We start from the raw sequence: 18297 nt of genomic DNA, 5'->3' as shown, positions 1-18297 counted from the left end.
TTGTTTGGAACACGCACAAGAAGCAATGTGTAGTTAATTAGAACAAAGTGTCAAACTTCATCAACAGTAAAACCCAAAAAACAACACAACACCAAACTTACAGAACTGGACACACTGTTTGATTGCCAAGTTATTTCTGGGAATTTGAAAAACATCGCAGCACTAGCTGCCAAGCTGCAGCGACGTAGCCAAAATCAACACAACAAGAATCTCGCAGATTACCACGATGCTAAATGTCTCAGTTCTTTCAGGACTACCACAGGATGCAAGGCCCTGCAAAGGAATAGAGTTCTGTCTGTGCCCCAGATGGCCCTGAGGGCCCGTTTACTGTACGGTATCCTGTAACTCAGCTGCAACAGCATCCTGGGGATCTCCACTCCATCCTGATCTCTCTCTCTCTCTCTCTCTCTCACACACACACACACACACACACACACACACACACACACACACACACACACACACACACACTATCCTCCTTTCTGCAGATGCAAAAAAAAGAGCACAAAAATATCTGTTTGGACTCTATATTTGTCCCGCTCCACTCAGCACTCCAGAGTGATGCAGCGTAAGCTCCAGGGGCGATTTGGGGTGTAATGAAGAGGCACTGTATCTCATTAGCTTGACACTACATTTTTTTAGTGAATGTATCGAGTTAGATAAATATAGTTTTCAAAATAGAATTCTTGAGCAATCAGCACTCCTCTTGCTCAATTTTAAACAAATCTGCCTCTACTTAATCTGTAGGCTAGAAAATAAGGAGCTCTTTGGTAACTTAAAGGGATAGTTCAGAGTTTTTGAAGTGGGGTTGTATGAGTTACTTATCCACAGACAGTGTATTACATACAGTAGATGTCAGTCGGCATGAAGCCAATTTGGAGGTGCAGGCTGCAGTCTGACATAGAAGCTAAGCAATCACATGTAAATGGGGAACTGAAGCCGTTAGCGTCTTATCTGTTGAAACAGGCTGTCTGATGGATAGTTAAAGCTGGAAAAATACTCTCAATTTGTGTATACTTGGTATACTGGTATTGATTTTTTTTAAGCTGTGCTTCTTTAAGGTGGCTAAAATTTGTTTTGTTGCTGGCCCCCATCCACAGCAGTGCAATGCTTAACTTGCATGCCAGACTACAGCCTGGTTCTCCAAACTGGGGGTGTGCTATCTGACATCTACTGTTTGTGATAAAATGACTTAGACAAGTACCTCATACAACCCCAATTCAAAAAATCTGAACCATCCCTTTGAGTACATGTTTATATTCAACGCCCTTATCATATATACATTTAAGAGAGAAATGAATGGGCAAACAACCCCCTAATGTTAAACTTGAATAAATCTGCTTTCATACATCATGCAGTGTGCAGAAAATACGCACTTTAATTTTTTTTTCCTTCTATGCCCACATCCACTCCCATTCAGATGCACTTAAACTTAATGGCATGTGTTTGCATTCCATTTCATCATTTCAAAAACACTAACACTGAGAATTTCTGTCATATTGCTTTCATAAATTACCCACAGTGCCGAAGGATGAAAGGGGAACATCACTTGAAAAAGGCTTCAGTTACTGGATTTTATCTGACATCTTCTATGTGTATACTATTATCACTACTGCATATGACTAAAACCCATAAACAGCTCCCCAGCTAACATTATGAATGGCAGATTGGACTCTGACCACAGCCACATCATATCTAGAGTAGAGCAAAGGTTCTCTGGCATTATGCAAGGTGAGCGGAGCTGATATTAAAGGCCTGTGCACTTCCTGTCACACGTTCACACTGTTTCATGTTTTGCCTGATAAAAAAAGTAGCAAACAAACAAAGTGCTGATGTATCAGGATTCTTCCTCATTCTTCCCACTCACTCTGAGATCAATACTTTCACCACTATGGTCAGACGATAGGCTAAAATGAGCACAACGCCTACACTGCAACCAGGAGCTGGAGCTCTGAGACGCAAAGAGAGGAGGAGACAGAATGAGGTAAGAATGCTAGATAGATTCTCTTTAGATGCTCTGGTTTCCTTACTGACCTGTCACGTGATTCTGCTGGGAAGTCATAGCAAAAGAGCTGAAATTTAGGCCATGACTGTAAGACCATGTACCTTTGCTAAAAAAGACAAGTGCTAAAAACTTTGTGTAAAATGTAAAAAAGGTAAGGCAATGAAGAGTTATATATTCAGTGAACTGACACGCTGATGAAAGTTACAGAGCAATATTTAACTTAAGTTTGATAGTGTTAATGTATTATTACTATTATTATCATTATTAAGCCAACATTTTGTAGAAAAATGTAACAGTGATGCACAAGGAAATAAGAGGTAAATGAAGGGGACTCTGTAATGATGTACACAGCAATGGGCTATTTATTGTTTGCTAACATAAGCTAGCCGCTGCTATCAATGGTTATGTTTCACTTTAAATGCGCCTGGCATTGTGCTACTCCGTCTGTGTCCAGAGTGCGCTCTGCACTCTGAGAGTTTGGTGCAGTTGATACCAAAATGGCATATATATATATTCAATTTGCGCTCCTAATGGACAGTCCACCTCAAAAAATATAAAATCAATGTATTTAAGCGAATGTTTTCGATGTGGTGGGCTGCAAGAAATAAATTAATGTGCGGGAAACCCTGTACTGCAGAAAAATGGTGATTTCTTTTTATATTCCATTCCAGAAAATATATATCCCCTTAAATCCTCCACACTGGACCATTTTTTTTTGGTAGGAATATTAGAACTCCAAACTTTCAGAACTCTCCCTTCATTCATGATTTTTTTCAATACAATAATAGTTTTCCAATCATTGTTGCTGTGTAGGAAGTCAACGGGATACATTACTGCTGTCATAATGGCGAGGTAATATAATCCTCTTTGACTCAGATCTCAACCACAGTTGAACAATACATCAGTCAACCCCCTCATAGAGCCTCACTTGGGTCCAACTTTGGGTCTAACTTTTCATTTGTACGAGAAGAATGTGTTTATCTTTTTTGAAACATCTTTGTTTTAAGGAGACTCTGAGCTGTCTGCCGTGTAAAGCTGCTGATAGTTCTCAGATGTGGCTCACATGAACGCAACAGCCCGTAACCACAGCGCAGGAGCTGCCCAGAGACCTCAAGTGACTCTGGCTACCTTGAATGACTAGGCTGGGGTTGGACTGCCCTGCACTTTAACGACTTCCTTCCTCATGGCGATTCGCTGTGTCCAGTCTGCAGTCCAGGGCAGTGGCTATTTTTAACAAAGCTGCTCTCCCATTTGCTCTGCAAACACAGTGAGGCCGGCCCTCCCTGTGTTTGTTTGTACTGCTGGATTACAGAGAGGGGTGGTGGGGAAAACGAGCGGCCCAGGAAGCATGAGGTAGCACTTCTTTGCCACATAAAGGCCTAGAGAGAGTAACCTAACACTGGGCTTCACTTTGTAAGTACCTCTGTGTGACCTCCACTGGTGCAATAAACTGTAGAGCTGGGAAACATTCATTCATGAAGGATCTTATCAACAGCCGGTGATAGTGAGTGGAAAGCTGGAAGATAACCCTGTAAGTCAATAGAGATTTAACAGAGGATATTGTGTGGAGTAATGGAGCGCCAACAATGGCTGACACATGCATATATAAACACAGTCATACCCTCACAAAGAAATGACAAAGGGAACCGAAATGTCTCCTGGTCATTTTGGGCTACTCTCCTGCTTGATTACCGTAGAGCTGTAAATCAATCCCATGTAATTTACAGTGGCAGACCCTTCAAAGGCCCATAAATCTAATGGGGATGGGTGTTGTGCGCCACGCCACCAAGGTAATAATTACACATTACTGCCGGGCCTCTTTATCTTGCAGCTCCGTTTGTGCTACCGAATTATTTCCACGGAGAAAAAAAAAAGCACAATCCTGTCATGTAGCTCCAACCCTTGCAACACACTGCACTTGCTCTTTGAATCTGATCGCCATGGCAACGCACCACTTTCTGTCTCTCTCTCTCTCTCCGTTTCTGCTCCCACCGTGCACTTAGAGCAGCCCCTCTCCACCGAGCTCATCAGAAATAATTCTGCCTGCACCTCAAGCAAATGTTGCTGAATGCAATATCACAAGATTGCCTGATGGAGCTTCCCGGGAGCCAAAAGGTCAGAAGTTCAAGCTCTGCAACAGCCAACATGTGATATCGCAGTCTAGAGAAAGACATATGACGATGATAGTGTCATGTGAAAACCTGATATGTGATTGTGATGATGTATAATCTATTGTCAAAGCATTTCAAATATTAAAGGAGTAGTTTGGATTTTTTGAAGGGGGGTTGTATGAGTTACTTATCCATAGTCAGTGTATTACACACAGTAGATATCAGTTGGCACACCCCCAGTGTGGAGGAGCAGGCTGGAGAAGCTAAGTACTTTACTGCTAGGATGGGGGCCAGAATTTGTCAGACATTTCTTACGTGGTTTTGAAAGAAATCACAACACTTTGCTCAGAGTTCAATGGTGTAATTACTCATAAAATGCATTTGATGCTGTCCAGGTTTGAGAGGGTTAAGAGAAACAAAAAAGAGCTCCTTTTTCCAAACTCCTAGCAGCATTTGGAGATTTTAGATAGAGATACAAGGTTTTCACTTGAAAGCAACGCCAGTGAAAGGCCTGAGATGTGGACGGAAAATGTAATCATTAAAATGAGTAAACAGCAGCGCTGCGAGGAAGCAGAGCTATTCTTTGCAAATTGATTTTAATGCCTTCCTCTTTCCCCTCAGGTGGGAAATGTGCTCATTTTGATATTATTACAACTGCGCTGGGCTCCATGTGTGCATTAGAGGGTCCCTCACTGATCTTTACCTGGTAAACAACAACAGTCGTCTAGTCTGCAGCTTGGAGGACGTCTGCCCAGGTGGATTAGGGGAGGATGATTACAGGATTGGCTATTCATCCTTGTCAGCACTGTCGAGCTGCGCCGCAGTCCCATCATGAGACTGTGCAGAAACCTCTCCCTCCCACTCACATTCAACTCACTGCAACCGCCGGCCATAAAAACTTTATAGCCATAGCACATCGCCGCTGTAATGTATTGGTTGTAATCCCTTTGCGATGCACCGCACACCTCCGCCGCTAATTGTCAATAGATCAGAAATGTCAGAAGTCGGCTCGGCTTCACTGAGAATTAGTGTATGCATATTTATAGAGGCGGATTATGGATGTCAGTGTTTCTGCTGGGATGAAATGAGCTAGTTAGGCTAGCTGGTGCTGGCAGGGAGACAGCTAGAGCCAGGGGGAATCACTTCAGAGGGCAGTTCTACCCTGGGAGAATCCTGAGCCTTCAATGGCCTGCAGTGCTTTTCATATATACACGCAGTTGAGATGATGAGCCAATCACAGTCTTTAAAACAGCACCACAGCCTCCTGCTTTTCGACTGTCCCAGTGCATTTGGGCTCACATATTCAGACTCATTACACAGATCTCCAGCAGTGCATAAAGCAGATTAATAATATCAAAGCACATCTGTGCCCTTTGGTGATGCTGTAAATCTTGTACTGAACACTCCTGCTTCAATTACATGATGATTTAATGACTGCTAATGCAGACCTGGAGAGCAGGGCACTGCGATATAATTAGCCATGGCGGAGTTGAGTATAATGGTTGTGTTACATGTGAAAGACAATGTTTTACACTCACCTCTGGCCCTCGCTCCTGCACATGGCAGGACTCGCTGTCTCCTTCTGAGAAGGAGCCCGACTCGTCGCTGGAGTTGGTGCCGTAGGACTGCTCACATTTGATCTTGGGCCGCACCTGGTTAAAAAGGGCATCCCCGCCCACGCTCTGCTCCTGCTGGTCCACATTTAGGCAGCGTGCCACGTTGGAGCACGGGGAGGAGGAGAACTCAAACTGGGGCAGGCTGCAGGGCGAGCCTCCGCTGCCGTCCTCGGCATAGGAGTACGAAGAGCAGGAGCTGGAAGTCCTGGTGCGTGTCTCACAAGGCGGCGAGCGCGGGCACACTTTGATTGGCACTGGGCAGCTGGTGTTGGGTCGTGGGCGGCACAGGAGCGGGGGCTCAGTGGAGGTGGTGCTGGGAGAGTAGGTCTGGGAGGTGGGGAGGGACTGGCTGGCTCCAGCCCACAGGCCCTTTGGCATGTGCTCAGAGAGCTCCATCTCCAAAGAGTTCCCACCGGGGTAGGAATGTGCTGGGGTTCCCAGACGGTTGCAGGCCCCTGAGGAAAATATGACACTACGGCGATCTAGCTCGACTTCCTGCTTGCAGACCCCGTCGCAGGAAGCGGACTTGAGGGACAACCCTGCAGGGAAACCGTCCACGTCCTTTGGGGATGTAACAGACAGACCCAGCTCCCCAGAGAAAGGCCTGAAGTCTTTTTTATGATCTCCCTGAGAGTTTCCTTTGTCCTGGGGGCAGACAAGTCTGTTGGCAAATAGCTGCTGTGATGTGTTGGGCAGACTGGGGAGGTCCACCCCTTTCTTGAAGAAGGCTCGGAGGCAAGAAGGGGACTTGGTTCTCTTGGTTCTTTCTACAGATATGGGGTGATCCATCTCCATGGCCGTCACACTGTCCTTATCCCTGACGTCCTGCTCGTCCCCTGACAGGCACAATGAGACGGCCTCTTCCCCTGCCTGTGGTTCAACTTTGATCTGTGCCAAAGGCAGCCTGCCCTGACCCGGCACTGCCCCACTAACGCTGCTCTCCTTTAATGTGCTTGGAAAACCTGAGGTACTGGTGTGTGAGGAGGTGTCATTATTGTGCTTGTTGCAAGCCCACTGGTATTTCCTGTACTTGGGGCATCGCGGCAGGTCGGACGCTCCTTGCCGATCAAAGTCCAGCCGGCCGTCTGCGAAGTTACTGGACATAGCCATCGCTAGCCGATCATCGTCAGGGTGTCCAAAGGAGGTGAGGGCATCAGCACGCCGTCGCGCCTTCGGGGAGGTTGGCCTTTCCGCCTCTGACTGCATGCTCTCATCCTCTGAGTTATTCACCTCTGCCGCCACCTTGTGGCAGAGCAGCAAGCCGTCCTCCTCGCTGCGCAGCTGGGCTTCCAGGAAGCGAAAGCATGAGTCCTCGAGGTTGTGCATGCGCAAGAATTCAGCACAGCGGATGACCTCCTGGATGTTTTCTCTGCTGAGTAACAGCTTAGCAGTGTAGGCAAACTGCAACAATGGAGCGAATCCCCTGGCAGTGACCTGCAAAAAAACAGGGAAATTGCCAGCATTACCATCAGCACAGCCATTGTTCAGAGCACTTGGAGTGTGGTGAGACAACCTGACAGCTCCAACGACTATAAACAAAAACTGTAAAGTACCGGTTAATCTTTTTTATCAGGTCAGCACTGAACATTCTACATGGCAGTAAATAAGATCTGGTGTTCTGGGGATGTTGGCAGGTTGTGTGTCCAGCCTCATGTTCATAATAACAACCTGTGGGCACATTCCAGCAGTCTACCACTGTCTGCTCTGTGGTCATATCGTTGGTTTTGCCCACACCCACTCCAGTCACTGCAAAACCCTTACTTACTTGAGGTACGACGTTGAGGCACTAGTGCTGCTTTATATTCATGGGGTTACATGAATTCACTGTTGGCGGCATAAATCTGTGCAGACAGCACTGCCTTAAGTGCATCTCTGGAGAGTCAAGTGATGGTAATTCTTAAAAAAGAATCAGCAAAGCTCTTAAGTGAATTACACCTGCAGAGGGGCTGGGTTTTGAGTTTTCGTCTCAGTCCTGATGTTTGGTATCAGTATTGAGAGCTTTGACATTGATATCACGCTGATACTTTTTATATATTTAGGCTACATGATATGAGAAAGATGTTTTAAGTTAACAAAGAAAGACAAAGTTTTTATAAGTTGAATATTATTTATTACATCAGGAACTATTTAGGTGTTTTAGGACCAGATGAAATTTTTCATACTTTTAAGAACACTGATTTTTGTTGTGTCCAAACCCTTAACAGCTATGAATCATCTCAGTTATTATAATGTTATTTTGTGGCTTTTTTGGCTCATATTTTAGAGCAGGTGTTCTCACAGCACAAGCACTACTTCTGCATAATTTGACTCATAGAGTAAGCGCACAAGAGACTTCTGCGGCTGAGCCGACTACCTCTGGTTTAGTGCTCTGCAGGGGTTGTAACACTCAAAAAAAAAAACAAAAAAAAAGTATCCACTGATTTTTAGACATCCTTTTCCTAATGTAAGACTAAGGGGAAAAGCATTTTTGGGCCCAGTGGCATCACATGATGGACATGACAGCTGCAATTCCATTGTTTAGCCACTACAAAAAACATTGATTGGTTGAACATAGCTAATGAGGAACCAGCAATTACCATTTTTAAAAACTGTGCAAACAATAGACAACACAATACACAAAAAAAGCTGTAATGAAAAAGATAAACAGAGGAAAACACGAACAAACGAACTAAAAGCAAAGTCTGGGCTTATGACAATAGAAATACAATGTCATTTTGACTTATCAAAACAAAAGTAAAAGCACTTTTCCGTCCACCGGCCAGCTTACAGTACGGCACTTCATTATTCCTCAAAGTTAAAATCAACTTATCTTACCTTCCTAAAACTACTACCTAAAACTGCCTAAAACTACTTTGCTTTCTGTTTTGAGTTTTACCTTCCTAAAACTACTAGCTCATACTCCTTTGCTTACTCTTTTGAGTTTTACATTCCTAAAACTACTAGCCAATACTACTTTGCTTAGTCTTTTGAGTTTTACCTTCCTAAAATTACTACCTAAAACTACTTTGCTTACTCTTTGGAGTTTTACCCTCCTAAAACTGCCTAAAACTACCATTCTTTGCTTACCCTATTAAGTTTTACCTTCCTAAAACTGCCTAAAAGTACTTTGCTTACTCTGCTGAAGTTTTATCACTACAACACTGACACAAATGTATCCAGCAGTGTACTGTTTGGTAAGTGCCAGGATCAGGGCACAGCCCCACAGCCTCACTTTCCGACAGTGGCCCCTGCGTAGTCGGGTCAAGTGCCTGTAAAGCCTAAGGGTTTGTAAGACTGCGGCTTATCCCCGTTGTGGCCATGTGGCGCGGGATGATAGAGGGAAGCCTTCCATTTAGACTTAATGCCAGATAATTAGGTAAACTCCTGAGCCTGCAGAAGTCCAGGCCGGCCTGTGCTGCTGTTGTCACAGAGCACACAGACCAGAGAAAGGAGCCAGAGTAGCCGGCTTTAATGCCAGGCTTGTCTGCTGTTTTAAGATCAGCTTGAGGGTTCACACTAGGTTGCATTCTTCACTTTACTCAGGCTCTAGCACCCAACCCCTGCTGATTTATCCCGGTTATTCTCCAGTGACAAACACATTAGTGTCAGGCACTCGGGGGAATGCAATCGAAACACACAGAGAAAAAGGTGGACTTGCAAACACAGTTGCAAAGCATTCACTTTAAAGCTGAGGTGGTACTGTTTGCTCTACAAAGCACCTTTGCAAAGGCTGAGTGATGTAAAGTTTTTCTTACAAGACTTAACAGAGGCTACAATGTGGTTTTAATGAGCCCAGTGTTTACTGATTGTTTTGCTGCCTTTGTTTGGGGGAAACAAGAAGATGAATTACCCTCAGTGGAGCGGCACAAACTGTGTGAGCACTGCGGCAGCTTCCAGAGTTCCAGCGGTCCCTGCCAGACACCCCACTAGTAAAATCTTTAGTAATCAAGCTTCTAAAACCACAGAATTTGCTCTGTGGATTTTTCTGCCTGGAAAAACAACTAAGCAGTATGCATGAGGAAACACAAATATGTCCGTAAAACATAGCTTGAGGTCATCGGAGTGAGTCTAAGGATGTATTAAATCATCTGATTTTGTGGATTTTTTAAGGAATATGAATAAACGTGCATATGGTTGCAGTTTTTCTTTTTACTTGGAGAGCTGATGTTTTATTGACTTCTTCTGTGTTAATTTCCAAACATTCAGTTTGAAATGAGAGATAATATGTGCTTGAGGCTGAGAACTCAACAGCACAATGAAGGATGTGTCTGTGCTAAATTGAATGGAACATGACCCCAAAATACAGATGGGGATTACATGATTAAACAACAGATATGAGAATCGCAGCTTTAAATTCCAAAACACCCAACCTGACATTTAGCCAAACTCAGCAATGTCCAAGGTAATGTGTCAAAACATCTGTACTGAACTGAAGCTGGCACTGTACTGTGGCCAACTGACACTTTTTTTGCATGGTGTGCAACATATCATCATACAACTGTTCGTATGATATCCTACGGAAAGTTCTATACGTGCAACAGTACACACGATATCTTATGATTTAGTACCCTTACTGGTTAGGTAAAGTTTGCAAAAAGAATCATGGTTGTGTTGCCACATTACGTTAGACATGGAATGACATTTAGCTACTTATGTTAGTAAAAACTTTTTTTTCACACGACACAAACTCTGGTCTCCTGGGTCAAAGTCATGTGTATTTTTAACCCTACATCACCCTGACTGCATCCCTATACGGACTATGTTACTCTTCATACTACATACTTTTTTGCTCTCATCTTCTACTGGAAGACAGCCTGCAGCGCACAGGTCACATGATCACACCCTCCTGGCTCACGAAAACATGGGTTTGCGGACCATGGAATTGAAGCCTTGAGTTAGGCATTTTGGTTGTCACAATCTTTGATTTTCTGAGCCAGAAGTGACCATATACTGTATGGATGGAAGGGTAGAGCTGTGGAGGAGCGAGGGGTGTATGTGACTAAAAACACGAGGACGCCACTGTGGTAGCAACTTGTCAATCACAGCCATGCCTTAAGTGTGCCTAAGTTTACCCTCATTTATCAAAAATGTACTATTAGTATCACTATTGCTTGTATGAATAATTTTACAACAGATACTTCTAATTTATTTAATTTTATTTCTTTCTCACTTTAATGTTAAAAACACAAAATGATGTAAATATGCTGTGCTGTATAATGTAGACCGATTTTAATTCCAATTTTTAAAAAAAAGTTATTAACGGTACACAACAATGATGATGATAAATAAATAACAGCAGGGTAAACTAGTTCACAAACATTTAAGTCCAATTGAAACATATTGGCCAAGTACCTGTTCTATTATTCCAGTGTATGGACATTCTTGTGAGCTACAGTGGATCCTTTTGTAACTTTTTGAGCAAAGAACTGTTGCACCTGGTCATGCTGTTGACTTATCAGGCAAGCGCAAACAAGAGACGACCCGGGAATATTTATAAGAGAATCATTTCAAGTGCAACTCCATTCAGTTTCAGTTTCATTCAGCATTCAGTTTCTATGCTCCGTATATCTGGAACAAACTACCAGAAAATATCAGGTCTGCTGAAAATCTGAGTTCTTTTAAGTCAAGGTTAAAGACTCACCTGTTCACTGCTGCCTTTGACTAAAAGGCTTTTTACTTTTTAATTTTATATTTTACTTCGAAACTCTGCACTGCAACTCTTATTTCAATATATGTGTTTTCATATTTTGGGGTTTTATCTGTTGTTTTCCTACTTGCTGTTTTTAATCACCTTTTACATGCTTCTTTTATAATGTTTTAAATGTGTTTCCTTTCCCCCTGTTGTTGTATTTCAATGTTATGTGTGAAGCACCTTGAATTGCCTTGTTGCTGAAACGTGCTATACAAATAAACTTGCCTTGCCTTGCCTTGCCTTGCCTATACTACATATTTAGTAAAGCGTCCCTGCTCTGTCTATCTTTCACCTGAGGGGTCCTCCGCCTGAAAAGCACTGAAGGTCTTGTTTTCAAGGGGGTCACAGAGTCACAGAGCATGATGTTAACTGTGTAATGTTGTATAAATTCCATCATTCATTTATTGCATTGTCCCAATGCTGTAGATTTCTCTCTTCCATGAACTACTGCTGCTCTTTAAAAGCCACTAATACCTGTGTTCCTCCCTGAAAAGCTGTAAATAAATATGTTTCTTCCTATAATCACAGTGCTGTGAAGTGCTTTTTCTTCACAACAGCTGTCAATCTGTCAATATTTCTTTAAAGTTGCCCATGACAGCCTTGAAATACATCCCAGATGCTTATGGCCTTATTATCTACATCTCCACTGTTAATGTGACTACATAATCATCCATGCAATAAAAAAAATACACATTTTGAGCTTAAATCTAAATTGTTGTGTTGATTTAATGTGCTGCATTTCTTCGTTGCTGTGGTATGACTACAGACAGCCAAATGTTTATGATGCACACCATCCCAGCACCGGTTTTAACAGATGTGTGATATGCTAAATACACATCTGTTTGCATATAGTGTGAAATGTGTGATGGGACTGCTATAAACACCTAATGTAAGACATTAGTGCATTTTTGGATCTGCAGAGCACACTGCAGTTGAACCTCCATCCTCGTCGTGTTAACCCGGCTCATCCGCAGGCTGCAGCCTCCTACACAGCGTGCCTCTGGACTAAAGCACCTTGCAGCGAGAGCTGGCGAACAGACAGTCCAACAGCAGCAGGCATATCAGTCATTGTTAAGAGGAAGCTGCTGACTCCATATCTGTGAGGGGGGATGGTGTGTATGTGTGTATGTGTGTGTGTGTGTGTGTGTGTGTGGGTGTGCGCCTGTGCTACGGTAAGTGGGTGGGTGGGAGTGGGAGTGTGTGCGTGTATGTGTGTGTGTGTGCGCGTGTGTGTCTGAGTGTGACGGATTGGGGGGAGGGTAGAGGCTTTGACTGGACTATCCGCTCTACTGATGAGCGCAGCACATCCACTCCACCAATGCTGCAGCACCGCTCAGAAACATGCACACACACATACACACAAAGACACACATTTCTGTACATGAACCCACTGAATCTGAAAATCATGGTCTTTTTCACTGTAATTGATATGATGATGAACTGTGTGTGCATACGCTGCTGGCTGTTCTTTTATCTTGCAAATCATGTTCCTAGTTTAACCATCTTGATGATCTTAACTCAGTATTTTTATTTCAGCATTAACGGGGTACCACAGAGATTTATATGACAAAAAAAAAAAATGGAGCTGTGATCTTGGAAATTCTTTTGTTATCAAATATTACTCCCTTCCCAAGGCTCTGTTTTTTATCATATAAATCTCTGACTTATTAGACTATATATTATAGAAATTTATGAGAAAAAAATTAAATGTAGTAACTAAATCACAGATGTGTAACCCAACGGACATATTAAAGCCCGAGGTATGTTCATTTTTATTTTTTTTTACTTTTTTTCCTCATAAAACAACCATGTTGATTTCAGAATATCCAAGTTTTCATCTTGTAAATTTCTGACTTAAATCTCAGAATTTTTTTTAAAAAAAGATCATAATACACTACACCATCATAAGCCCCTTCTATGCTGCCTGTTCAAGGTGGGAATATTGCACTTCTCTGCCACCTGGCCTTTCTGTATAAAATGTACAATGAGCAGCCATAAATGTCTGCAAACTGGATAAAACAATGAAGTCCAAGGAGCTCCTTACCCTTCCTCCTATAACAGGGACTTACATAATTGTTATTGCCGTGTTACGTGATTGTTATTGTTTAGGAAACACTGCCTACGCGTATGTTAAATGTCCCACAAGAGGCCAATGCTGTTGTGTTGCACCACAGCCATCACGCCCCTTTTGCTTCTACGATGCCAGCATGCTGTCTAAATCATATTTTACTGACAGGTTTTTTCGTCAACTTGACCAAGTTCCTTCAGAGCCACAGAATATACAACACAGGCTGAGCTGCACTCTCCAAGATTAATAAACTGATCTTCATGTGTATAAAAGTTGTAGGGTCCCTTTAAAAAGCAGTTTTGTGTGAGGACATAAAGTGAACAATGTCTGTGCATCACTGTAACTTTGTATCTACTTTACTTTGGGCATTCCTCTTTGAAAAGACAACAAAAGTTGTACTGTGAGCCCACACATGCAAATTCACTGTAGGTTGTTTAAATTTAAGTGATCTGAAAATGTTTCAACTTGAGACATGAACAATTCTTGCTTATCCTGAGGCGCCACGGCTTTAATTCATGACGTTATGGAGACAAAAAGAAAGTCCTGACATCTATCACAGTCGGAGCTGTCACACAAACACACGCACATACACGCGCGCACACGCACGCGCACGCACACACACACACACACACACACACACACACACACACACACACACACACACACACACACACACACACACAGTCAATAAACAAACTGCACTAAAAGTCCAGCAGTACATTTGCACAAATAAGAAAAACAAAGTTAAAAATGTCCTTCATGGTCTGTTTATGCTGCTATGCACTTTGACTTCAGGAAAACTTTTAGACATGCTTAACTGCTGTAGGAGCCATGAAAAATTACATACTCGTCAATAATCAAGATTTTCTGTTATTTGCTAATGAAAACTAGGTCTATATTTCCAATGTCAAATATTTTATGTGGAACAATAGTGGTTGCAAGCACCTATCAATTGAATGAGCATTATCAGTGGTTATCAGGCACAGAGAGACCAGCTACTCCCTTCATATTGCTGTTATCAGACTATTAAATGGCTATTATCAGTTGTCATTGTGAACAGTTTTGTTGGGTTTCAGGTTTTTTTAGGTTTAGGCGGCAAAGCTACCAAATTGGGTTTAGAAAAAAAAATTCATAGGTTTCTAAACTAAAAACTAAACTAAACTTTCAAGACTCAACCACATAGTTTTGATAGTTTTGGCACCAAATCCTAAAAAACCTAGAATGAAACCCAACAAAACTTCACCCACTGACAACTGATAATAGTTATTTAACAAGATGATAACAGCCCTCTGACTCTACCGGTAGATGTAGCAAGCGCCCTCTTACCTGCTGATGCTGATAACTATGATAACCTCCATTTAATCAAGAATCCAAAGTCAATGTCAACTTTTTTTAGCTGACTTACCTAAGTTTATAATGCCACGCCAAGTAAAAAACATACTTATTTTAACACAATGATGTTTTTAAAACCCAACCACACAGTTTTGGTGAATAAACTGAAAAAAACAAAACAAAACAAAAAAAAAAACTGAGTGAAACCCAAAAAAACTTCTCCCTTTGACAACTGATAACAGGTATTTAATGAGCTGATAACAGCCTTCTGAACGTTCTGGTAGGTATATCAAGCCCTGTCTAACCCACATCAATGAGGCTAATCACTGATATTTCCCATTCAATCAAGTGATAACATTTGAGGGAGGGAGACGAAAAGCTCCCTTTTATGATCGGTTGATAATAAACATTTTTTTTCATAATCAATTTAGTTAACACTTTTATAGTTCCTTGTGTTTAACCTCTAGCCGTGTTTCACTTGTGTTTTTGAAGTAAATGTTTTCTTACAGCAAAGAGTCCAAACAAAGAACACGGACATAAAGAAATCAATGGATCCATGCTAATCCTGACAGCTCATGTGGAACGTTCTCAGCATTCATGGCCTTTTTACTTACCACTTCTGTATTTTAAATAACTGCAATGCATTTCATATTACACGATTTGTGTGTTGAGGATTGACATACACATTCTGATTTATTCTTTTCACTTAAACAGCACACACACAAAGAACAAAACACAAACCTTTCAGCCGCCTGAGCAAGCGCACACTCAAATAACTGCCAGAGGCCCCTCTTTATGCACACACACACAGATTTAGCTGCTGTAGATCGGGCCATGCTGACTGTAACGGTGAGGCAGTGGTAGCTCAAATGAGGCTGGCCGGCTGCATCCAAGGCTGCTGATAAACAGTAAAGCTGCTGGAGGAAAAGTGCTGAGCGTACCAGGGATCTATTTTCAGCTAGTATCAGCAGCTGCTGCCTGCGGGAGTGCATCTTTATGTGTGCCCTGCACCATATGTGATTACTCCACTGTTACAACCAGCACAGCAGCCTAATGAAGGAAAGCGTAACGAGAGCGACACAGGATGGAGGGAGGGAGGGAGGGAGGGAGGGAGGTAAACACTGAGGGAGGATGGACGGAGCTCAGAGGAAAATGAGAGAGGAAGGAAGACAGCCACAGCGTAGGAAACTGTTTGGGGGGGGGGGGGTGTATTTCCTGGTCATTAGCTTACTGACGTGACATTTGAAGCATTTCAGCTGTTAGCAGCACTTAGTGTATGAGTTAAGACAAAGACACAAATTTATCAACGTGACAGATTGGGGCCATTTTAGGTTAACACGACTCTGCTCTGCGTCTGGAGAGAACAGGCGATACAATTACAGGGCAGGAAATCATGGGCAGTGGCCAATCACAGTACCGGACATTTCACATGACATTTTTAGGAAGCCTGCCAAAATCTCTTTTCATAAACAGGCTGAGCAATACAACATCGCCCTCCCGAAATCACTTTCTCTGTACCCTCACCCGGCGCTCCTCTCTTACATAGGCCTTTCGCCTCCGTGGAAGAGAGGGCTAATTTATGCAAATGCGCTCCCTCGAATTCCTGCATGTCATGCATGCTAATGAGGACATGGCATGGCATGACAATGTAGTGCAGGGGAGAACACTCCATCTCCATCGGAGGGAGCAGCCGCCGCTTTAACATCAGATCTGCTGAGTAACCTGACATTAACCTCTGTGTTAGCAGACAAACAATAAGGAGCCTGAGTCACAGCGCTAATGAAAATGGAACAGGCGCAGTACTGTACGCTGTCATGACGCCATTGTGGGTTAAGCTGTTATGCTGGAGGAGATGACAGGAAATGTGCGGGGACAAAGGCTGGCGCGGCACAGAAAAGCTCTCGGGCCAAAGGAAAGTCTTTTGTAAAGACAGCCAGAGCAGACGTACAGTAGCTTACTAACCTTTCTGTCCTTAGAAATACATTAAACTGACAAATGGATGTCACACTGTATCATTAAGCCTTTGAAAGCGGAGCAAACTTGTTTGATTTCTTTCAAAAACATGGCAACAAAAGAAGAAATGACCCAAGCATTAGCAAGAAAATAACCTGAAAATTAGTAACAAAGGGAAAACAGAAAAAGCCTGAAAATTTAACAAAAAGAAGAAAGTTAAAAACAAAACAAAGAAACTACAGGAAAAAAAATGCGTAAAAATGATAACACTTCTTTTTTTCAGGTTGCTCATTGCCTTTTCACTCCCATGTTTTTTAAAGAAATACTATCAATTTGCTCAAGGTTTAAGGATTTAAATATTTAAAGGCCTCTGAAAGCAGCAGAAGAAAAGTAATGTTTCAAAGGGTTAAACCCCTTGAAACATTTCATGTGCTGCATTCAGATGTGTTTCATAAGATATTCAACTCTTTGAAAACTAAGCTAATTTGTATCTTTTTTTTAAACAAGTACAAGAAAATCAATGATTTGGCACAAAGTGTCCCACAAATTGTGGGAAATTAGTAAAAGAGGACAAGAAATGACCTAAAAATTAGATTTGAAAAAGGGGTGAGAATTATTAGAAAATTATCAAAAAAAAAAAAACTGTACTCATAATCATTTAACTATCTATTTAAAACTATATTACATCAAATGTATACATATATTACTATATTTTTAGCACTTTTTCTAGTATCTCTTGTTTTTATTTTTTTCTTGTTCATTTATTTTCAGGTGTTTTTCAAGTTTTTACTAATTTCTTGCTATTTTTGGATCATGTCTTCTTGAATTGCCCATTGCCCTCTCCTCATATTTTTTTTTGAAAGAAATCAAACAAATTTGCTTAGGATTAGAATGGTCAGTGTCAGGTAGAACCTGTTATGACAAGCTACTTGCACAGCTTTAGAGATCTTCTGGTAAAGTGTCTTTTTGTGCATTCATTTACAAATCAAACCTTTGGAATTAATTACTTAACATACTACCATGGTATCTAAGATTATTTGGTTTTCCTATTTTCCAAGCAGCCATTCTCTTCACTCCTTTCTGTCTAGTATAAAATTGAACTGTCAAAGACTCAAAACTTCCTTCAGTTGCACGATCAATCACTGTGAACAAATTTGCTTTTGTTGTTGCCAGAAGTTCCATCACTGCAACAAGCAACAATGTAACTTTGACAAAAACAAAAGCAGACATGTTGTTCACTGTGATAGATCACCCATCTGCTTCCATATTTCAAATATCTACAAGCTGGTATGAACTGAACTGAAATAAAAGACTGCCTGTATGTACTGAAAAACTAACTGAAAGAATTAAAAGATGCAAAAACACTGGTCTTTAATTGAATCTGTATATTACAGTATCTACATGATATGATATGGCAAATTATGCATCTCTCTTTTTTTAGGTTATTTTTGGGCTTTTTGGACCTTTCTTTAAAAGCACAGGTGAAGCATGAAAGGAGGAGAGAGAGGGGATGACATACAACAAAGGGCCATGGGCTGGAA

At 41.9% G+C, this 18297-nt stretch overlaps 1 protein-coding gene across 3 annotated transcripts in view; it reads right to left on the bottom strand.

The window, feature by feature from the left end:
• Positions 1-18297, bottom strand: part of bach2b (BACH transcriptional regulator 2b) — a 124527-nt gene that overhangs the window by 15279 nt on the left and 90951 nt on the right. For all 3 annotated transcript variants that reach the window (XM_088089309.1, XM_042504051.2, XM_088089310.1), the window contains one exon: positions 5655-7166. In XM_088089309.1, the coding sequence (XP_087945435.1) occupies positions 5655-7166 (1512 nt within the window). The remainder of the gene's footprint in view (positions 1-5654; positions 7167-18297) is intronic.

The sequence above is a fragment of the Plectropomus leopardus genome, chromosome 16 (assembly GCF_026936395.1).
Source record: "Plectropomus leopardus strain MGB_pleo_1.0 chromosome 16, ASM2693639v1, whole genome shotgun sequence".
Lineage (NCBI taxonomy): Eukaryota > Metazoa > Chordata > Actinopteri > Perciformes > Serranidae > Plectropomus > Plectropomus leopardus.
This window is presented reverse-complemented; position numbering and strand designations above follow the sequence as displayed.